Below are 24239 nucleotides of genomic sequence, written 5' to 3'. Positions count from 1 at the left end.
GTATATGTGGGACTTCCTCATAAAACTTGACTGAAAAAACCCAAACTTATACTGTTAAAAAAAATTTTTAAGATACTATAGAGTCCACCTCCTCTTATTTTATCCACATGAAAAAAGTCCAAAGAAGTTATGAAAGTTCTAGGCAAAATCTACTCAAAATCTGAAGTTGGTCAAACCTCAAAGAACCACTAAAAATAGAGTATTATTAGAAAATTAATCCCAAGACTTTCATATTCTTTTGTAGCATCTATGACTGAAAATATGCCATCCTTTACTGTAAAAATACCACTAATTTACTTTTCCATATAACACAGAATTGAACTGTTTTCAGGCAGTGTGCAATGTAATGAGTTTCAAAGATAAATTTTTCTTGTCACCGAAACCACAGATTTGAAATATCTATCTGAAACAGGGGTACCATTTGTGATTGTAAATATTGATTTCTATACAAGGATAATTAACCTTTAAGGGAATCGAATTTATGATGTCAAATATGCTACAATATTTAACGTATAGACCTATAAAAGCAAAATTGTATCAGCTGAAGGTTTGGAAGTGGATGTATTATACTAAAAGGGCACTTTTCACAGGAAAATATTTCAAATTTTACCAATAGTTTTCTGATCTATTTTTTTCTTTCCTAATGTAACTAAACCTCATAATTCAGATAAATGAAGATTAAAGAGAAATGACGGGGAAAAAAGGCCCAAGTTAATTAAAGCCTGAGTTACTAAATTTTAAGAAATGCACTTTAGTTATTTTTTTGTTATTTGAGCAATTGAAACTAGGCTAATAAATATTATGTAATACTACTAGATTTGATTTAATGACAACTGTTTATAGGTAAATGGGTGCTAATATCCCTCCTTACCTTCTTTTTACACTATTAATTTGCTTAGAAACTTAAAATAGACGTAAACTTTTGTCAACCTTTGTTTAAGTATCAAAGCCTCAAATTAATAAGGTTACATTTTGGTCTTAAAAAGAACTGATAATTTCACTCAGAGAACACGGATCAGGTGAAAATTATTTACCTCAACCAGTATACCAACAAAAGAAATAGAAGCTTCTTCATATTTCACAAAGAATAACTCAGGATTAGTTTTCCAGACTCCAAGCCATGTGCCTTTCAACTTTAATTTTTCTGATAGGTATTTACTCATAGCATCATCAGCATCTTCTGCCTAGCAAAAGAAAAAATAGATACATATAAATATATGAAATTATAGATTTATATATAGTTTTACTGATTTCTATTTAAATATGAAACGAATATACCCTTAAATAATGAAAAACCTGGGAAATAATAGACTTTTAACTGAATCTATATTTAATGGAAAATAGAAACATTAAAAAATTAAAATAAATTTAAAAGAGATCTATTCACTCAATAGAGTAATTCAGAGACGAGACATCTACTTATTATGTTTTAAGTAATTTGTTTTATTAATCCACTGAGCAAAAAGTATACTGTAATTATACATATAAAAACATAGTTATCATGTTAAAAAACTTAGTAATGATTTTTTCTGAACTTTAAAGATTTATTGACTTTATTTAAAATTTATTCAGTACATAAAAATTTAAAATAGAAATCCACTCTATAAAACAAATGAGCATATTAAGCATTCAAGAAATATCTGCCCATTTGATTTTCTACATTTCAATTCAGCGACCTCAGGATGATAATCTAAACTATTTTGAAACTCAGTCATTAGACCCTGACTGATTAATGACACTGTGATTTATATAAATGTTTTTCAATTGCCTTTAAGAGGTCTAGCCTTCTCCAACCCTGAATATCAAATATCATTAAATACCATTCTAGTTTTATGGTAACAGTATTTTTAAAATTTTTCTTCTGATTATAAAATATGGTTAACCTACAGAAAATCTGCAAAGTACAGATAATATAAGGAAAACAAAAACCACCCCTAATCCTGACAGCCAGAATAACCATTGTTGATATTTTGGTGCATTGCCTTCCAGTCTTTTTTCTACGCATATATTCATCCATACATATGAAGCATATGTTTTGTCTTCTGATTTTTTTTCCTTAACATTATAGCATAAGCATATCTATAGTTTCTGAAAACATAATTTTTACAGCTGCATGATTTTCCATTACATGAAGCCACCACAAGTTCTTTACAGCCCCCATAGTTGGAAATTTAGTTTCTAGTTTTTAAATTTTATAAACATCGGTGCAATGAAATCCTTGTACACAAATTCTTCTGCTATAACTTAAAAAAAAAAAAAAACAGGTTAGAAAAAACAATATTTGCTCTATTCAGTGTTACCAGGTATGTATCTTCTTTACAAAACCTCATTCCACATCCTAGACTGATGGCTGGGAACCACCCTTAAAGTGTAAATGTTTTGAGTTATTGTAGTGTAAAAGTCAAGGCTAAGTAATCTTATCCTTATGCTTGGGCACAGATTGTTAACGAAAACACAAAGATGCACACCTGGGCACTGATAACCTCTCAGAAAACCAGAAAACACTGTGTGATCTGTTTGAAGGAAAATCGAATTGGAACTCCTTTAACAGGGCCTGGGAACCTCTAACAAGGTGGAAGCCCTGGAAGTGTGGAGTAAATTTACTTTTTGAAACGCAGGGTTTCTTTGTGCCCTCTGTACACCCGTCAGCATAGGAGGAGGCCCCGAGTCCCTCGGTGCTGGATTCCCGTCCGTTTTCTTCTCCTTCTCCTCACCTTGCAGCCCTGCAGCACTTCGTCGCAATACAGCGCCACCTTCTCCTCCCGCCACATCCCCCTCATGGCGGACACGCAGACTGGGGGCAGTGGCTGCGCCTTCCCGTCATCCTCCTCCGGCACTGAGAGAAGGGGCTCCTCTTCCTCCTCCTCGGGCCCCTGTCCCCGGCCCTCGGCCTGAGAGCCCGGCAGGAGCTGGAGCCGCCGCTGGGCCGCCTCCCGGCCGGCTTTCCCCTTCACGGGGCGAGGGGAGGCCACCACCGACCGCACGGCAGACGCGGCGCTCTTCAGGGTCCCCGCCTCCACCGAGTCCCCGGTGAGCGCGGAGACAGCCTTCTCGCCTCGCCGGCCGGGGCTGACGGTTCGGTCCGAGTCTTCAGGCACCGTGGCTCTGGATCCCGACGCCATCTCCTCAGCACCCTGCGGGCCAGCGGCAGCCGTTAGTCGCTTTTCCCGCCCGGATCGCGCGAGCCAATGGGTGAGCAACGAGCGCGGCGGCTCGAGGGGAGCCCGCCCGGAGGGAGTTGGGGGATGGGGTGGTGGGCGCGGGTCCGGGTGTCGCGGGTGGTTCTGGGGCTTGGAGGTGGGTAGGGATACTGTGGGGCGCGACGGGGCGGGGGGGCGGGAAGGAAGGTTCTGGGCCAGCTCTTGGCGGGTGGGGGAGGGGCGCCACTAGATGATGCCCACTCCGCGGGCGCTGGCTCTAACGTCACCCTGCTCACCTCAGAACCATCCAGAGACAGAATTCTCTCCCCATGGAGGGTTTTCATAGGGTCCTCACACGTTTTCAGGGTGATTGTGCGTCACCCTCCGGGTCCTCATGACCTAACGAATGTAGGTGGGACCTAACCCTCTACACACACGTGTCTGCACAAACACAGCCTGGAGGAAAATTTATTTTTATACTGGGTGATGACGGTAACTACAACTTTCTGGTTATTACTAGAGGAAACTCCAGTGTCAAATCCAACGACCTAGGTTTCCTCCAACATATTCACAGGGTTCCCCAAATAAAATTTCTTTTACATTTTAAGCAAGACACTTTCTGCCAAGAAGGATAGGTTAGTCTATTTTCATGCCCCTATTGTGTTGCTTAAAATTCTCACGTGAAAGATTATATTATGTAACTGTTAAACTGGACGCAAATTTCCAGCTGGGAGTAATGTGCGCAAACTATAAACACTTTCACAATAAAAGTCTGCTCAAGATAATACTTTGGAGAACAGAGACCATTCGTTTCTGTGATTTTGCTATTGAATGTACGTTGAGCCAACTGGAATAACTTTTGTTTACAGTCTAGCTGTGAAATACTGCATTGGGGCTGACAGCTCCCACGGAGAGGAACACCATTGGGAAAACACCTGCCTGCCTTCCCCCTGATCTGGAAGGACACTGTGTTAAACTTGGAGTTTATTTTGAGGAAAACATTAGTATTAATATCGTGTAACTATAGTTCAGGAAATAATTACAATATTCATCATGTTTAACTCTAAGTTTATTTCTTTTGTCAGAAGTCCTGGATTTTTTAAAAAAACGATCCCACACTGTAGATTTTACTCGCCAAAAGTAAAATCAGTTACACAAGCATCTCTTGAAAAAGTTTGTTTTGAATAAAATTTGGGTTTTTTATTCTTAGGTTCATAATAATAGAGACCACTTGACTTAGTCAGAAGTTCGAAAATAACAACAACCTCCCACCAAAAAAAGAGAAAGAAAACAAGTATTTGTTAGGAACCTGCTATGTGCCAGGCAATGCATAAATGCCAAGTCATAGAAATAAAAGACAAAATTCTTATCCTCATAATCCTAGTGAAGGGTGCACATAGGTGAATAGATGATTGTGTTTGGTAAGGACCATGATAAAAATATATATACATATATAAGTATACATATATATGTATATACAAATATATGTATATATATATATTTTTTTCCACATTGTGAGAAAAAGGGACTTTTCTTCCCAGAAGTGATACTTAAGCTGAATCTTGATTATGAAAGCAATATCTGTTCCCTGAGCCAATTTTGCAGTACAGAAAAGCATAAGAAAGAAGAAATTTTAAATAACTTTTTCTTCTTATTGCAATGCCTGGCAATAACAGCTGCTAAATTTGGTAATATTTTCTTTCAGTATTGTTTCCTATCACATTATTACAAAGTTTTGGTCCTATTAACTTCATTTTGTTTTTTATTTAGTGTATCATAAGCATTTTCTTATCATTACAAATTATTTAAACACATCATTTTCAATAGCTACATACAATTTTTTTGTATGGATATAATTTCCTTAAACCTATACTATCAGATATTTGGGTTACATTAATTTTTATAATAATAAATATGCCATTTTTAATATCTTTGTGCATAAATTTTTGAAAATTTCAGATCCCCTCCCACCACCCCCAGGGAAAAGTGGGATTCCTGAACCAATTTAAGGCTCTCAGTATTGCAAAATTGTTTCCCAAAAAGGATGCATTAATTTCTACTTCACTTAGCAGATAAGATTCACAGATGGGCTGTTATGAAATAGAAGTAGACTATAGGCGCCTACGGCAGGGGTAGAATGGGGGATGGAGTAGGGTGAACATTCTAGGAAGAGAGAGTTGTTAATGGTTTTACAGAGGGGTAAAATAACTTGGCCTAACTAGGTTGGTATTGCTGGAATAGAGGGGACAAATTGAACAAAACCTCAGGTTGGAAAGACACACAAAAGCCATATCACAAAGGGTCACATATATGATGACTGTAAGGAGTTGGATTCTAACCATACTGATAAACTGTCCCTTATCCTACTTTATATTCCACTCTCTGATCCAGCACCCTCAGTATCCATTCCCATATAAACTTTCCCACCTCCTTCCATTACATATGGGCCACTCCTTCAGTGTCCTTGTCTTCCCTTAGCAGACCCAGTACTCCCCTGGCTGAGTTATGTTGTATCTTTTTTTTTTTTTAATCACCCAAAAGATCTCCAATAAAATAAATTCTTAGGCAAAGAGATAGAATATGATTAAAGTACACACACACACACACATACACACACACACACACACACACACACACACACACATCATAGAAAAAACAGTTAGGGACTTCCCTGGTGGCGCACTGGTTAAGAATCTGCCTGCCAATGCAGGGGACACGCGTTCGAGCCCTGGTCTGGGAAGATCCCACATGCCACGGAGCAACTAAGCCTGTGTGCTGCAACTACTGAGCCTGCGCTCTAGAGCCCGCGAGCCACAACTACTGAGCACACGTGCCACAACTACTGAAGTCAGTGAGGCTAGAGCCCGTGCTCTGCAACAAGAGAAGCCACCACAATGAGAAGCAGATGCACCACAATGAAGAGTAGCCCCTGCTCGCCACAACTAGAGAAAGCCCACATGCAGCAATGAAGACCCAACGCAGCCAAAAATAAAAAAATAAAAATTAATTAATTAATTTTTAAAAAAAAACAGTTAATAGGAGTATACCTAGAGATGACCCAGATACTGGAATTAACATATAAAGTCTTTTTTTTACATTTAATTTAATTTAATTTTTTTATACAGCAGGTTCTTATTAGTTATCTGTTTTATACATATTAGTGTATACATGTCAATCCCAATCGCCCAATTCATCCCACCACCACCCCCCACCCCCGCTTTCCCCCCTTGGTGTCCATACGTTTGTTCTCTACATCTGTGTCTCTATTTCTGCCTTGCAAACCAGTTCATCTGTACTATTTTTCTAGATTCCACATATATGCATGAATATACGATACTTGTTTTTCTCTTTCTGACTTACTTCACTGTGTATGACATTCTCTAGGTCCACCCGCATCTCTACAAATGACCCAATTTCATGGCTGAGTAATAGTGCATTGTATATATGTACCACATCTTCTTTATCCATTTGTCTGTCGATGGGCATTTAGGTTGCTTCCATGACCTGGCTATTGTAAATAGTGCTGCAGTGAACACTGGGATGCATGCGTCTTTTTGAATTATGGTTTTCTCAGGGTATATGCCCAGTAGTGGGATTGCTGGGTCATATGGTAATTCTATTTTTAGTTTTTTAAGGAACCTCCATATTGTTCTCCATAGTGGCTGTATCAATTTACATTCCCACCAACAGTGCAAGAGGGTTCCCTTTTCTCCACACCCTCTCCAGCATTTGTTGTTTGTTGATTTTCTGATGATGCCCATTCTAACAGGAGTGAGGTGATACCTCATTGTAGTTTTGATTTGCATTTCTCTAATAATTAGTGATGTTGAGCAGCTTTTCATGTGCCTCTTGGCCATCCGTATGTCTTCTTTGGAGAAATGTCTATTTAGGTCTTCTGCCCATTTTTGGATTGGGCTGTTTGTTTTTTTAATATTGAGCTGCATGAGCTGTTTATGTATTTTGGAGATTAATCCTTTGTCCGTTGATTCATTTGCAAATATTTTCTCCCATTCTGAGGGTTGTCTTTTCATTGTGTTTATAGTTTCCTTTGCTGTGCAAAAGCTTTGAAGTTTCATTACATCCCATTTGTTTATTTTTGTTTTTATTTTCATTACTCTAGGAGGTGGGTCAAAAAAGATCTTGCTGTGATTTATGTCAAAGAGTGTTCTTCCTATGTTTTCCTCTAAGAGTTTTATAGTGTCCAGTCTTACATTTAGGTCTTTAATCCATTTTGAGTTTATTTTTGTGTATTGTGTTAGGGAGTGTTCTAATTTCATTTTTTACACGTAACTGTCCAGTTTTCCCAGCACCACTTATTGACGAGACTGTCTTTTCTCCACTGTATATCCTCGCCTCCTTTGTTATAGATTAGTTGACCATAGGTGCGTAGGTTTATCTCTGGGCTTTCTATCTTGTTCCATTGATCTATATTTCTGTTTTTGTGCCAGCACCATACTGTCTTGATTACTGTAGCTTTGTGGTATAGTTTGAAGTCAGGGCGCCTAATTCCTCCAACTCCGTTTTTCTTTCTCAAGATTGCTTTGGCTATTCAGGGTCTTTTGTGCCTTCATACAAATTTTAAGAGTTTTCGTTCTAGTTCTGTAAAAACTACCACTGGTAATTTGATAGGGATTGCATTGAATCTGTAGATTGCTTTGGGTAGTTATAGTCATTTTCACAATATTGATTCTTCCAATCCAAGAACATGGTATATCTCTCCATCTGTTTGTGTCATCTTTGATTTCTTTCATCAGTGTCTTATAATTTTCTGAGTACAGGTCTTTTACCTCCTTAGGTAGGTTTATTCCTGGGTATTTTATTCCTTTTGTTGCAATGGTGAATAGTATTGTTTCCTTAATTTCTCTTTCTGATCTTTCATTATTTGTGTATAGGAATGCAAGAGATTTCTGTGCATTAATTTTGTATCCTGCAACTTTATCAAATTCATTGATTAGCTCTAGTAGTTTTCTGGTGGCATCTTTAGGATTATCTATGTTTAGTATCATGTCATCTGCAAACAGTGACAGCTTTACTTCTTCTTTTCTGATTTGGATTCCTTTTATTTCTTTTTCTTCTCTGATTGCCATGGCTAGGACTTCCAAAACTATGTTGAATAATAGTGGCAAGAGTGGACATCCTTATCCTGTTCCTGATCTTAGAGGAAATGCTTTCAGTTTTTCACCATTGAGAATATCATTTGCTGTGGGTTTGTCGTATATGGCCTTCATTATGTTGAGGTAGGTTCCCTCTATGCCCACTTTCTAGAGAGTTTTTATCATAAATGGGTGTTGAATTTTGTCAAAAGTATTTTCTACATCTATTGAGATGATCATATGGTTTCTATTCTTCACTTTGTTAATATGGTGTATCACATTGATTGATTTGCATATATTGAAGAATCCTTGCATCCCTGGGATAAATCCCACTTGATCAAGGTGTATGATCCTTTTAATGTGTTGTTGGATTCTGTTTGTTAGTATTTTGTTGATGATTTTGCATCTATATTCATCAGTGACATTGGTCTGTAATTTTCTTTTTTTCTATTATCTTTGTCTGGTTTTGGTGTCAGGGTAATTGTGGCCTTGTAGAATGAGTTTGAGAGTGTTCCTTCCTCTGCAATTTTTTGGAAGAATTTGGGAAGGGTGCGTGTTAGCTCTTCTCTAAATGGTTGATAGAATTTGCCTGTGAAGCCATCTGGTCCTGGACTTTTGTTTTTTGGGAGATTTTTAATCCCAGTTTCAATTTCATTACTTGTGATTGGTCTGTTCATATTTTCTATTTCTTCCTGGTTCAGTCTTGGAAGGTTATACCTTTCTAAAAATTTGTCCATTTCTTCCAGGTTGTCCATTTTATTGGCATAGAGTTTCTTGTAGTAGTCTCTTAGGATGCGTTGTATTTCTGCAGTGTCTGTTGTAACTTCTCCTTTTTCATTTCTGATTTGAGTCCTCTCCCTCTTTTTCTTGATGAGTCTGGCTAATGGTTTTTCAATTTTGTTTATCTTCTCAGAGAACCAGCTTTTAGTTTTATTGATCTTTGCTATTGTGTTCTTTGTTTCTATTTCATTTATTTCTGCTCTGATCTTTATGATTTCTTTCCTTCTGCTAACTTTGGGTTTTGTTTGTTCTTCTTTCTCTAGTTCCTTTAGGTGTAAGGTTAGATTGTTTATTTGAGATTTTTCTTGTTTCTTGAAGTAGGATTGTATTGCTATAAACTTCCCTCTTAGAACTGCTTTTGCTGCATCCCATAGGTTTTGGATTGTCGTGTTTTCATTGTCATTTGTCTCTAGGCATTTTTTGATTTCCTCTTTGATTCTTCAGTGATCTCTTGGTTATTTAATTACATATTGTTTAGCCTCCATGTGTTTGTGTTTTTTTTTTTCATTTTTTTCCCTGTAATTGATTTCTAATCTCATAGGGTTGTGGTTGGAAAAGACACTTGGTATGATTTCAGTTCTCTTAAATTTACCAGGGCTTGATTTGTGACCCAAGATGTGATCTATCCTGGAGAATGTTCTGTTTGCACTTGAGAAGAAAGTGTAATCTTCTGTTTTTGCATGGAATGTCCTATATATATCAATTAAATCTATCTGGTCTATTGTGTCATTTAAAGCTTGTGTTTCCTTATTAATTTTCTGTTTGGATGATCTGTCCATTGGTGTAAGTGAAGTGTTAAAGTCCCCCACTATTATTGCATTACTGTTGATTTCCTTTTTTATAGCTGTTAGCATTTGCCTTATATATTGAGGTGCTCCTGTGTTAGGTGCATATATATTTATAATTGTTATATCTTCTTCTTGGATTGATCCCTTGATCATTATGTAGTGTCCTTCCTTGTTTCTTGTAACATTCTTTATTTTAAAATCTATTTTATCTGGTATAAGTATTGTTACTCCAGCTTTCTTTTGATTTCCATTTGCATGGAATATCTTTTTCCATCCCCTCACATTCAGTCTATATGTGTCCCTTGGTCTGAAGTGGGTCTCTTGTAGACAGCATATAGATGGGTCTTGTTTTTGTAACCATTCAGCGAGCCTGTGTCTTTTGGTTGGAGCATTTAATCCATTCACATTTAAGGTTATTATCAATATGTATGTTCCTATTACCATTTTCTTAATTGTCTTGGGGTTTTTTTGGTAGGTCCTTTTCTCCTCTTGTGTTTCCCACTTAGAGAAGTTCCTTTAGCATTTGTTGTAGAGCTGGTTTGGTGGTGCTGAATTCTCTTAGGTTTTGCTTGTCTGTAAACTTTTGATTTCTCCATCAAATCTGAATGAGATCATTGCCAGGTAGAGTAATCTTGTTTGTAGGTTCTTTCCTTTCATCACTCTAAATATATTGTGCTACTCCCTTCTGGCTTGTAGAGTTTCTGCTGAGAAATCAGCTGTTTACCTTATTGGAGTTCCCTTGTATGTTATTTGTCATTTTTCCCCTGTTGCTTGTAATAATTTTGCTTTGTCTTTAATTTTTGTCAATTTGATTACTATGTGTCTCGGCATGTTTCTCCTTGGATTTATCCTGCCTGGGACTCGCTGCGCTTCCTGGACTTGGGTGGCTATTTCCTTTCCCATGTTAGGGAAGTTTTCGACTAAAATCTCTTCAAATATTTTCTCGAGTCCTTTCTCTCTCTCTTCTCCTTCTGGGACCCCTATAATGCGAATGTTGATGCATTTAATGTTGTCCCAGAGGTCTCTTAGGCTGTCTTCATTTCTTCTGTTCCATGGCAGTGAATTCCACCATTTTGTCTTCCAAGTCTCTTATCCGTTCTTCTGCCTCAGTTATTCTGCTATTGATTCCTTCTAGTGTATTTTTCATGTTGGTTATTGTATTGTTCATCTCTGTTTGTTGTTCTTTAATTCTTCTATGTGTTCTTTAATTCTTCTAGGTGTTTGTTCTTTAATTCTTCTAGGTCTTTGTTAAACATTTCTTGCATCTTCTCCATCTTTGCCTCCATTCTTTTTCCGAGGTCCTGGATCATCTTCACTATAATTATTCTGAATTTTTTTTCTGGAAGGTTGCCTGTCTCCACTTCATTTAGTTGTTTTTCTGAGGTTTTATCTTGTTCCTTCATCTGGTACAAAGTCCTGTGCCTTTTCATTTTGTCTGTCTTTCTGTGAATGTTGTTTTCGTTCCATAGGCTGCAGGATTGTAGTTCTTCTTGCTTCTGCTGTCTGCCCTCTGGTGGGTGAGGCTATCTAAGAGGTTTGTGGAAGCTTCCTGATGGGAGAGACTGGTGGTGGGTAGAGCTGGGTGTTTTCTGGTGGGCAGAGCTCAGTAAAACTTTAATCTACTTGTCTGCTGATGGGTGGGACTTAGTTCCCTCCCTGTTCGTTGTTTGGCCTGAGACGACCCAACACTGGAGCCTACCTGGGCTCTTTGATGGGGCTAATGGCGGACTCCAGGAGGGCTCATGCCAAGGAGTACTTCCCAGAACTTCTGCTGCCAGTGTCCTTGTCCCCACCGTGAGCCACAGCCACCCTCTGCCTCTGCAGGAGACCCTCCAACACTAGCAAGTAGGTCTGGTTCAGTCTCTTATGAGGTCACTGCTCCTTCCTCCTGGGTCCTGCTGCACACACTACTTTCCGTGTGCCCTCCAAGAGTGGAGTCTCTTTTTCCCCCAGTCCTGTCAAAGTCCTGCAATCAAATCCTGCTAACCTTCAAAGTCTGATTCTCTGGGAATTCTTCCTCCCGTTGTCGGGCCCCCAGGTTGGGAAGCCTGACGTGGGGCTCAGAACCTTCACTCCAGTGGGTGGACTTCTGTGGTATAATTGTTCTCCAGTTTGTATCACCCACCCAGTGGTTTTTGGATTTGATTTTATTGTGATTGTGCCCCTCCTACTGTCTCATTGCAGCTTCTCCTTTGTCTTTGGATGTGGGGTATCTTTTTTGGTGAGTTCCAGTGCCTTCCTGTCAATGATTGTTCAGCAGTTAGTTGTGATTCTGGTGCTCTCGCAAGAGGGAGTCGGGTTTTGTTGTATCTTAACCCTATTTATTGGACTGGTGGCCAGGAGGCAATATGGTGTAGATCGTCAGGAGTGGTGCATGTAAGGCAGAAGCCTATGCGTCATCTACAAGCACAGGGAGACTAGCCTTTAATGGGTTGATGTATGCCCAGAAGGTTCAGGGGAACTTGGGGATTTAATATTTTCAAATGTGTCAACTAAGATGTCCCCAAGTCTCAGGTTCTCACTCCTTCCCAATCAGAGCCTCAGTTTGATTTAGCAATCTTGCTCTGACTGAGAACTCAACCTTCTCTGAAACTTCATTACTTTTGTAAAAACCTGAAGCTCAGTTTTTTCCTGCCCTTCTGCAGAAAATGAGTCTTTTTATTTGCTGCAGTGGAGGCCTCTCACCTCTCACCTGAAATTGGTGATTAATCACCTCAGCCTTTCTTTGTCTTATGCCAGTGCATAGAATAAGTAAGACTCAGCAAGAGCCATAAGAGTCCTTATAATTACCTCTTCCACCAAATTTCTCAAACTCCTGATATTGTACCACCAGTGAAGCCCTTCCCTTTCACCCACAGTGAAAGTTTTAACCATTGCACCTACATCTGCTGGGAGCTATCGGTATTCCACCTACAACTAATGACAGTGTTCTCATTGACAACTGGTGATCCAGCTCCAAAATATCATCTTATAATCTGCTTCCATACCAACTCTCTTAGGTTGGGTCTTCTGGGATTCAGGATCTGAGAGAATGATTTGCATAAAGAGAATTTGAGGGAGTGTTTTTGAGAAGAACATCTGTAAGGGAATGAAGGAAGTGGGAATGGGCAAAGAGAGCTACTGAACTGTGATACATTTGGAACAGAGTCCTCAGCCATTCCCACTGGCAGCTCTGGACTGGGTGGCCCTTTAGATTTAAGACAAGGGGTGGGCCTTTTGTGTCCCTGAATCTTCCAGTCATTGGATGTGAGCTGTTCACAAAGAGCACAGAGAGGGGGCATCACCTTGATGTGGCAGCTCCCTTTGTAAGAAACTGCCAAGCTGTCCTCCAAAGTGGCCGTACTATTTTGCATTCCCAACAGCAATGAATGAGAATTCCTATTGCTTCACATCCTCTCTAGCATGGGGTGTTTTCAGTATTCCGGATCTTGGCCATTCTAGTGGATGTGTGGTGGTGGCAGTTCCCTTTGGCTGAGGACAACTCCCAGAGAGGGATTCAGATGTGTCTTCAGTAGGCAACACTCTAAGCAGCTGGGAAAATGAATGTCTTCATCCTAAAAGAGGGGTTGGGCAGCTCACTCCAGCATTCACTACATGCAGTTATCAGAATTGGGATATAAGATAGAACAGAACTCTACAAGATTAGACTCAATGCTGACTCATCTGAGCTATTGGTCTAAAAGACAGAGTTAGTTCCAGCACTTAAGATTATTGTCTGGAAGTCAATCAATTTTAGCTCTGGGTACTGATAGAAAATTAGGCAACCACACTGGATTACACAGTGTTAGTCACCCTTTCCCTAAGGCTGGGACTCAAGGGATTTAAGGAATGGAGACATGCAAAGGACTTGAAAAGTTTGAATGTCCATATAGCTGATCTCCTGTCTTTGAGATTTCCTTTCCTCCAGCACTTTTTCTCAATACATTTCTTTGCTAAAGTTATATTATATAATGAATGGTCAAGAGCATGGACTCTGGCCAGACTGCCTGGTTTCAGTGGCTTTGCTATGATGTAAAGGTAAGTTTCTCCTCCTCTCTAAGGCCTTAGTTTCCTTGCCAGTAAAATGGGATTTAAATAAGTTTGTGATTGAAAAAAAAATGGTACAAATGAACTTACTTACAAAACAGAAATAGAGTCACAGATGTGTAAAAAACAAACTTATGGTTACCAGGGGGAAAGGGAGGGGGAGGGATAAATTGGGAGATTGGGACTGACATATGCACACTACTGTATATAAAATAGATAACTAATAAAGACCTACTGTATAGCACAGGGAACTCTACTCAATACTCTGTAATGACCTATATGTACATGTATAACTGATTCACTTTGCTGTACACCTGAAACTAACACAACATTGTAAATCAACTATACACCAATAAAAATTAAAAAAGAAAAAGTTTATGGTAATGAGGTTATATGTTTATCTGTTTAGTTAGTGCCTGAGGTACACCCCATCAATGTTAAATCGATCTGTGCTTTCTTACAACAGTTAAAACAATTCTTGCATTTGATTAGTAATTCTAACTAGCAAGGCCTTGTGTGCTAAATGAGGCCAGCTCTATTCTATACTTTGCATGGGGGAGGGGTGTGGGGGGGGCATATTTCCTCTCTTTTTGGAGACTTTTCCTTGAATTGGATATTCCTTGCCATTGTAGTGGTAAGATGCATGATTTTGATAGTTGAGTGGTGCCCCAAGGTGGAAAGGATGTTCCCAGGCCTGTGTAGAGATTAGGGCTCAGGTCTGCCAAAAATGAGGAGAGAGTCTGTGGACCCTGCATATATGGGCTAGTTTCCACATTGGGTTTTGTTGCAAAAACCTCCTGGTTTGTCTTGTTTGTCACAAGGACCTTGAAGGGGATACCTGACTATAGCATAATTGAATTCGAGAAATTTAAGGTCCTGGATATCGTTCTTTATCTCTCATTCCCAAGGATCTGATCAGTAGCCATTGTCCTACCTTGCTCATGCTCTTTTCTTCACCTGAAATACCTTTCCTGCTTGCCTCTACCTGTCAAAATTCCTCTAAGCCAGGTTCCAATACATGTCCCTTGTCAGAACTAAACTTCCTCTCTTCTGTGCTCTCAGAGCACTTTTAGCGCAGTATTGTAATACACTGAAAACACTTATGTGGAAAGACAATGACATTTATAGTTTTTATCCCCAGTACTTAACCCAGTTTTGGCACATAACTAGTAAAAGTTTTAAGAATTACAGCACTCTAGGGGTACAATAAATATTTTTCCAACTTCTGAATTGTGAAATGTGTGTCTGTCTCCCTTAGGTTATTACCTCCATGCTGCCCAGGATCAGGTTCTACTCATCTTTATGTTCACTACAGAACTTTTTTAGCACGGAGGTCTCACATTGCCAGTTCTTAGTGCATGTGTGCTTAAATTTTTTAGATTAATGTGAATATTTGTATGCTATTATTCTCTTTGGGTTGGGCTGTCTGGGGGAGCTCTGGGTTAAATCCACAGACTGTTTCCAATATATAAATCATCTAAATGACAAAATTTTATTTAAAATTTAGAACTCATTTTTTTTATCAGAAAAATATTTCTGATCGAAACTTCTTTTCTTCCTAGGTCACTGTGAAGTAGAAAAATTAGGCTTGTAAATTCTTTCAGTCCTGCAGCCCCTGAACATTAATTCCTTGGGATCTTCTTTTCTCTTTTTTGGTCTTAGAGGGAAAGAACAAAGCACTGATGAGTAATAACAGCTAGCCCTAAGCAAAACAAAGAATAGATAAGGCTCACTGACATTTCAGAGGTCCACCCAGACTCAGAGTTTTCTTGATATTTCATTATTATATAGAGTAGGGACTTGGAGTCAGGAGCAGTGCAGAGCCACTTGACATAAATACAGAGATGTAATAGGGACTGGAGTGTAATAAAACCAACTTTGGGATTGGAGGAATGTACTGGAGAGATAGCAGAGACCTGGAGGATTTGTGAAATGTGAAATAAAATAGAGTCACTAATGTCAAGCGGTTTCAAAATGGAGCCAGGAGGCTGTTAAGGAAGTGGACGTTACGCATATCCTCACCAGGTAGAACCATGAACTTTTGAACTGAGCCAAACCACAAGTAGTCCAAAGACTCTGCAAAAACACCTGCAACTTGTCAGAGTACTGGACTTTTACATCCCTCTAGTGATAACCTTGGCATTCAGTCATGTTTAGCCAAGACTAGCTTCTGCCTCCAACTCCAATTAAAAGTCTTTGTAATGAAAACCTCCCTTCTTTGCCTTTAAAAGCCCCTGACTTTTTCTCCCTAGCAGGACACTGTTTGGGTTGCTACCTGAATTTGCATGCCTTGAATTGCAATTCTTTGATGCCAAATAAAGGTTTTTTGCCTGATTATCCCCTTCTAGTTTTGTTTAGGCCGAGGGGTGTCAGAAGTGGGATCTGAAGTGCTCTCAATGCCACAGGACTGATATTTCCTGGAATCAGTGTGGTACACCCAGACCCTCTTGTGTTCACTGTTTCCAAATTGCCATCTCCTTCAACTGTGAGTCATCTCAGGCTCCAACCTCCCTTCTTTAAGTTGAGGTTGATCCTTTCTTTGGGATCAGGTGGGCAGTTGCCCTGGGGGATAATTGTCTCACTGTGCCAGTTCATTGCTGTGCTGCTAGAGGGGTTTCCCTTCTGCTGAGTGTTCTGATCTCTTTGCATGCTTATTTAATTATGGGACTGTCCTTTTCTAAGTTCCCCCATGTATCTTCCCTCAGGGACCCAAGCGGGTTTTATGTTTAAAAACTATGGTCCTGGGAGTTCCCTGGTGGCCTAGTGGTTAGGATTTGGCACTTTCACTGCAGAGGCCCAGGTTTGATCCCTGGTCGGGGAACCATCCCACATGCCACACAGCATGGCCAAAATACTAAAAGAAACAAACAAAAAACAGAAAACAAAGCAAAACAACAACAAAAAAACCCAAAAAACTCTGGTTCTTTATTTTATAAATTTCTCTTTCAATGGACTGATAACACCAAGTATGATTTAAAATTACAGTTGGCCACAATGGGGTTCTTTTGAAGTCCCTAAACTTATTTTTCTGCACAATAAACTTGAGAACTGCAGAACTAAGCAAATTGAATGGGGCACTTACTTTAATTGGTATTTAGAGGCCTCTAAATGAGTCCAAGATTCCAAAATCACTTCCCTCCAAGATACAAATTCTAAACTTTCTGAAGAGGTTTCTCAATTACAAAAGACTCATAATTCTTCTCTCTCACCCCCTCCTGCTCCTCAACTCTGCCCTCCACCCATCCATCCTCCACCTCTCCTGCTTCCCTTTACCCTTACCTTGCTGGACTCCCATTTTATTCTGAAGACCCCAAGGCCTCCCTTGATCTTCCAGCCCCAGTGTCTTCCATTTAAACCATTTCAAATTCTGCCCTTTATATTGGAACCCAATAATGAGGGCACCCATTTATTTATTTATTTATTTGGCCATGCCACATGGCTTGTGGGATATTAGCTTCCTGACCAGGGATTGAACCCTGGCCGACAACAGTGAAAGCATGTAGTCCCAACTACTGGACCTCCAGGGAATTCCCAGGGCACCCTTTTAAATGTAATTTTTACACTTTGGACGAAGACAGAATTGAGAGCTATAGCCAAAGAATTTCCCAAGGTTACTGAAGACCCTCACCATTTTGCAAAGGAATTTATCATTGTCATTCAAACCTATGAGCCTGTGTTTCCTGATCTTTAATAATTAGTCCACATGCTCATGGGAGAAGGTCAGGCCCAACACTAGATAGCTAATGCTAGCTGGAATCATCCTCTAGAGTATCTTCAGTGGATCATGGCAGCTGATCCAAAGCCCAAGAAACAGCAAAAACCTTATATGAAGCCATCCCCCAGGCCTTCCCAAAACCGGTTGACTAGAAAAAAATCCAAGCATGCACTCAAGGACTGACAAACCTGTGCATGACTATTACAACTGACCTAAAACTGTTTTTAAGGAAAACTCTGGACTCCCTTTAGATGCAGAGTCACTAAGGTGGCCTGTAATTCCATGTTCATAAACAGCCCAGATGAAGATCTCACAATTCTAGTAAAATGAACACAACTTAATTGGGAAACCATGGTAACTTCCAATTTGGTTAATCTGGCAAACCAATTGACCTGGACTATTCAAAATTCAAATAATGAAAAGCCACTAAAATTGTGAATTTACAGCTTCAACAGGTATTGGCCTATTTCCAGGGGCTTCAACAAACTAAATCAAAGCCTTCAAACTCTAAAAATGTCTGCCATTTTTGTAAGAAACATGGCCATTGGAAAAAGGATTGCCTTAAACTAAAACACTTTAAACAATCCTCCCGTGTTAAGCCTTCAGCTCCTCTTATGGACTGAGCCTGCTCCTAGGACAAACAAGGGGTTTTTCCAATCCTTCCCTTTAGTCATCTGGACGAAACTTCCCTTGTGATTGGAAATGAAGTCCTTACTGTCTTAATTGACACTGGAGCCACACTATTCATGCTCAACCACACCAACCTCAAACAACCCCTTCCTCAGAGCACTGAGAAAATTCAAATGGTGACAATATCTAATAAACCCCTGATAGCTTATAAGTCCCTTAACTTTCCTTTCCAACTGGGCTCCCCCCAGGACAGCTAGTCCTTCCTATTGGTCAATTCTGCTCCTGTCAACTTCCTAGGAAAAGACTTTTTGAAAAAATATCATGCTGCCATCCTTTTTTCTCTAAAGAGGGAAATTATCCTTGAAATTGATTTAACCCCCTCAACAACTAATGGCATTCCAAGCTCCTCAATCCTATTAGCAGTTTTTGCCCTTAAGACAAGCTTCTAAAAATGACATAAACTTAAAACTCCTCAAAGAAGTCCCTGAGAAACTCTGGGCAAGCAAAGTCCACAACCAACATTGGGTGGATTCATTCAGCTCTCCCAATTCAAATTTAAATTGACCCTGGTAAGCCTTCTCCTAATATTAAACAATATCCTTTAAATCTTGAGGACTTAGCAGGGATTAAACCAATCATAGAGGAATATAAGACACAAGACCCCGTAGTCCCTTGCACCAGTCCTTGTATTATACCCATTCTCCCTATTAAGAAACCCGAGGAAGAGGATAGAGATTTGTCCAAGATTTGAGGGCTATTAATAACATCATTATCTCCTTCTTGTTATCCAGTTGTCTCCAACCCTCATACCATTTTAACGGCAATACCTACAGAGAGTAAATTTTTCACCATAATAAATCTCTGTAGTGAATTTTTCAGCATACCCTGTGGATTCTGAAAGTCAATTTTTATTCACTTTCATGTGGGAAGGACAACGATACCCCTGACTATACTGAGAGCTTTTTCTACTTTTCACAGATCCTAAAAGCAGATTTAGCAGATGTCGTTTTTCCACAAGGGTCTAACGTCTTTCAATATGTTGATGAACTTCTTTTCTGTTCCTCTTCCAAGGAAGCAAGTGAGCAAGATAGCATCCGTCTCCTCAAGCTGTTAGTAACTAAAGGTCTTTAGGTCTCTAAAGAGATTACCGCTTACTCAAATTCAGATCAAATACCCAAGACACTTGATCTCAGATCAAGGACTCCTTTTAGACCCTAAAAAGATTCAAAATGTCTCAAATTTCCCACAGACCAAAAGACAACTTCAAGGATTTGGGGGTCTGGCCAGATACTGTAGGAACTGGATACCTGACTTTTTCTTAATTGCCCTGTCTCTTTATGCATTGCTCAAAGCTGAAAGACCAGATCCCTTAGAGTGGGAAGAAAACACCTTATGGCTTTCCAGAACCAGAAAAGCAGACTTCTCAGTCCCCCTGCTTTAGGACATCCTAATTACCAGCTTCCTTTTTTTCTCTTTGTGTAGGAAAGGGAGGAGAATGCCTTAGGAGTGCTTATTAAAAGGCACAGAGGTCAACACCGACCCCTTGGCCATTGCAGTCAACAATTAGACCCTATAGCCAGAGGTCTTCCCCCATGAATGAGAGCTATTTCAGCTGCAGCAGCGCTTACAAAATCAACTGAAGAAATAGTTATGGGCTGTCCACTCATCATCTATGTTCCCCATGCAGTAAAAGCCTTGCTCAATTCTCATCACACTAAACACCTTTCTGCAAGCTGTCTTACCTCACACGAAATATTGTGACTAACTTCTCCTCACATAACTCTTTCCCACCGCAACAACCTTAACACTGCAAGCCGTGTCCCTTTACCTACTGACGAAACTCCTCATGACTGTCTGACCCTGACTGATCAGTTATTAATCCTAAGAGCTGACTTACAAGAAACCACTATTGCTAATGCAGAGATTTTATGATTTATTGATGGTTCTTATTTGAAAAATGGCAAAGGAAAATATTGTGCTGGGTATGCAATCACCTCATCTTTTGAAGCTATTTTGAGGCAGCTCTGCTGATGACTGCTACTTCAGCACAACACATAGAACTCCATGTTTTAACGAGAGCTTGCACCTTAGCAGAAGGCAAAACTGAGTATCTATACAGATAGTCACTATGTCTTTGGGATAATTCATGACTTTGGCATGCTTTGGAAAGTATGGGGGGCAGGGGAAAACCAGATTAAGAATAGAAATTGGGATGATCCAACTTCCATTTGTTCTAGCCATCATTTAGGTGCTTGTACGTTCAAAACTAAATTCAGATGGAACCAAAGGAAATAATTTGGCTGATCAGGACACAAGGACAGCTGCCTTACAAGCCACCCAACCTGAAACTGTTATAGCAAACTTTAAATTAAAATTTAATTTAAAAAATTACTAGCATCAGACGACATCTGATGCTAACGGCTTTCCCAAGATTCAGGACCAGGCTAGTGTATACATACACACTGCTCTAACCTCATTACTGATCCTTTTCATATTAGATCTGCTCTATCACACTGAATAATTTACTGAGTTTAATGATACTAATTCAACATTGTTGCTAAGGAAGGCCCACTCAGTGGGCTGGTGGTTTCGGAATACCACTTAATGACTTCCTTTATTATGTCCAAGATGGTGACATTTTGTTGGAATCTATTTAATCTTAGCTGAAGTTTTTACCTTTGCTGAGGGTGCTTCTTTTGAAAAATGGGAAAGATATTATTCTAGTGAACTATTCCCAAAATAGAGCAACTGGGGGACCTCTCTCTGAGTGCTTTGGTATGTCTCCAAAGACCACAGTCATCCAGATCTAAGGACTTTGTAGTTATACTCATCACCAATTAATTTCTCCTTGGTTTCCAACACTCTGGTAGATTTTAAGCATCCAGCCCCTAAAACGGTCTACAGAGTAAAACTATATGATAAGGTGTCTCCACCTTGCTTTCAGTTGACACAAAACATTTCTCTAAAGCCCTATTCCTCTAACGTTCCTACCACCTGTACCCTCTTTTTCCTTTACCTCTGGCATCAAGCAAATGACTGACCAAAATTTGTAAGAAATGTGATCTCATCAGTGCATGCCAAGCCTTTTGTCATACTGGGATCAGATGGTTGTCAGCTGACCCCTTAATGGTCTGTAAAGGCCGCACTGATCCTTGGCTAGAATGTATCCCTAAGTTCATACCTGTCACTGAAAACATGAATAACCACACTCTTGGCAGCATACTATGTGCCTCTTCTGGGTACACCTTTGTATGTGGTTACAAAGGAGAACCATGGGCTTATGAATATCTAGAAGCTGGCATATGACAGGACAATACCTTTGGGAATACCATAAATTTAGTTTCAAGCTTTTGTTAAAGAAAAAATCCAAGGAGAGACTTGGCAGCCCCTTTTTATACCCAATCTACTCTCCATTGATTACTGTTGACAAAGGACTTGTTCCCTGGATCGGTGCAGTCCATAATGACCTGCTGATAAAGAATTTATCCCTAAGCATAACTAAATTAGAAAATTCTACTGCTCGAGCCTTGGCTCAATGGCAATGATCCCTGGACTCCCTAGCAAGGGTTACATTTAGATAATCGAATAGCACTCGATTATCTCCTTGCAGAACAAGTTGGTATCTGTGCCATAGCCAACACCTTCTGCTACACCCGAATCAACGCTTCTGGTGAAGTGGAATTAGAACTCAAAAAATTTAGAAAAATAGCACAAGACCTCTCTGGTCCAATATCCTCTGGTTCCCTATTGATGTTTTCAGCTGGTTTCCTTCAGGTACAGTCTCTTGGCTAACATCAGGACTTCAAATTTTGCTCATTCTTTTATTACTGGAATTTTGCTATGGGTGCTTGATTTAAACTTCTTATGCTACTCCTCACTCTGTTCTGCTCCAAAACATCTATGAAAACCAAGATTATGGTTGCTCAACAGATTGAAATGATAGATAAGTCTTATTCACCTGAACCTTCATGTAACTTGATGAAATTCCCAGACAAGGAAACTGCCTAAGAATCACTTCTTAAACATCTCCCTGTTGCTCAAATGTGGCCTAACCCTTAAGATACTGACTCCTTGAAATAACCACGGAAGATTAAAAATTCCCCCCAATGTAGGACATGACTTTCTGGGACAGGTCCATCCCAGCAATGTGAGACAAAGCAAATCTGTAAGTTGATTAGCAATGTTTTAGAGAAAGATCTTGATCAAGAGGGGGAAATGTGAAATGTGAAATAAAATGAAGCCACTTATGTCGAGGGATTTTTTAAAATGGAACCAGGAGGCCATTAAGGAGGTGGACCTTACGCATGTCCTCACCTGGTGGATCCATGAACTCTTGAACTGGGCCAAACAACAAATACATTTGACCCTGAACAATGTTGGGGGTTAGGGGCACCAACTCCCACACAATCAAAAATCCTTTAACTTTATAGTAGGCCCTCTGTCTCTACAGTTCTGCATCTGCAGATTTAACAAACCAATTAAAGTATTTGTAATGCAAAACTCCCTTCTTTGCCTTTAAAAGCCCCTGACGTTTACTCCCTAGTGGGACACCGAGTGGGTTGCCATTCTTTGCAATTTTTTGATCCCAAATAAATACTTTTTGCCTGATTATTGCCTCCTAGGTTAATTTAGGTCTACAGAGTCACCTTCCTTTCTTCCTAGTGATGACTCACCTGACTTTAGGCGAAAAGTTGGAACCAGAATTAAGAGGAACTGAGGGAGCCCATGCTGCAAAATATTGTCTTCCAAAAAGGAGAGAGGAAAACAATTCATTCATTTTACAGGTATGTATTGAGCATCTACCTTATGTTGGCATGGTATTAGGTGCAGGGGATATAGCAAAATATTCAAAAATCTCTGAGCTTGCATTCTTGTTGGGGAGACAGACAACAAACATGATTTTTTAAAAGGAAGTAAAATTCCCAAGAGAAACGAAAACATACATCCTCACAAAAACTTATACATGAATGTTCATAGCATTATTTACAATAGCCAAAAGTGGAAAGAACCCAAATGTCCATTAGCTGATTAACAGAAAAGGAAAATGTGGTACGGCCATACAAAGGAATATTATTTGGCCACTGAAAGAAATGAAGTACTGATGCACGCTGCAACGTGGAAGAACCTTGAAAACATGCTAAGTGGATAAAGTCAGTTACTAAGGTCCATATAACATATGATTCCATTTATACGAAATGCCCAGAACAGGCAAATCTATAGAGATAGAAAGTAAGTTAGTGGCTGCTTAGGAGTAGGGGCAGTGGGATGGTTTGAGGGGAAATGGGGACTGACTGCTAATGGGTTCAGGAGGTCGTTTGGGGACAGTGAGAATGTATATAATTGTATAAATGTATCAATAACTATAATTGATTGTTATGTTGGTTGTACAGCTCTGAAAATAATACTAAAAACCATTGAATTGTATGCTTTAAATGAATGAATTGCATGGTATGTGAATTATACCTCAATTTGAAAAAGTAAAATTTATAGTACATTCAGTGGTGGTAAGTACTATGGAGAATGTTAAAAAAATAAGGGGGAAGGGCATGGAGAGTTTCGGAGGGTGGAGCTGGGATACAATTTTTATACAGAGTTGGGAAGGTAGTCACCCATTGGTGACTTTTGAGTAAAGATCTAAAGGAGGTCAGAGGAAAACCTTAGACTCTGACAGCTGCAAGGGAAGGAAAGTTTTTTCCATCACTCAGTCATTCCCAGAGGGCAATTCAGATATAAAGAACACTAGTAAATAAGGAGTAACTACAGTTTTATAAAGTTCTTAATATTGCTAGCATATTATTTTCACATTTTTCTACATGTTAAGCATTTAAATAAGGCCAGCATTGGTCAGAAAACACTAAGTGAGTGCATCTGAAGATTTAGAAATTTTAGAAGTTTTGTATGGTGGAGATTTGGTTTTTACTGTTTCGAAGATGCACACAGTAGGATGCTGTAAAATGTAGCTGTATTTTTTTTCTTTTGGCTTTCTCAATTGAAAAAATAAATATTAATAAACACTGCAGTCAGCAATTTATTCCCAAATACTTTAATTTTTCTCTCTTAAAACACT

At 39.4% G+C, this 24239-nt stretch overlaps 2 protein-coding genes across 2 annotated transcripts in view; one reads left to right on the top strand and one right to left on the bottom strand.

The window, feature by feature from the left end:
• The window catches only part of SHCBP1L (SHC binding and spindle associated 1 like), a 70890-nt gene extending 48089 nt beyond the window's left edge, over positions 1 to 22801 (bottom strand). Inside the window, exons 1-3 of the mRNA XM_082473106.1 lie at positions 3437 to 22801; positions 2715 to 3134; positions 1035 to 1184 (exon numbers count right to left, since the gene is read on the bottom strand). Coding sequence (XP_082329232.1) covers positions 1035 to 1184; positions 2715 to 3134; positions 3437 to 3484 — 618 coding nt within the window. The 5' untranslated portion in view covers positions 3485 to 22801. The remainder of the gene's footprint in view (positions 1 to 1034; positions 1185 to 2714; positions 3135 to 3436) is intronic.
• LOC309666350 (uncharacterized protein) overlaps positions 3076 to 24239 on the top strand; it is a 58581-nt gene continuing 37417 nt past the window's right edge. The window contains exons 1-2 of the mRNA XM_082473704.1: positions 3076 to 3192; positions 22795 to 22956. Of these exons, the coding sequence (XP_082329830.1) occupies positions 22837 to 22956 (120 nt within the window). The 5' untranslated portion in view covers positions 3076 to 3192; positions 22795 to 22836. The remainder of the gene's footprint in view (positions 3193 to 22794; positions 22957 to 24239) is intronic.

The sequence above is a fragment of the Balaenoptera physalus genome (genome assembly GCF_965194825.1).
Source record: "Balaenoptera physalus genome assembly, chromosome: 1".
Lineage (NCBI taxonomy): Eukaryota > Metazoa > Chordata > Mammalia > Artiodactyla > Balaenopteridae > Balaenoptera > Balaenoptera physalus.
This window is presented reverse-complemented; position numbering and strand designations above follow the sequence as displayed.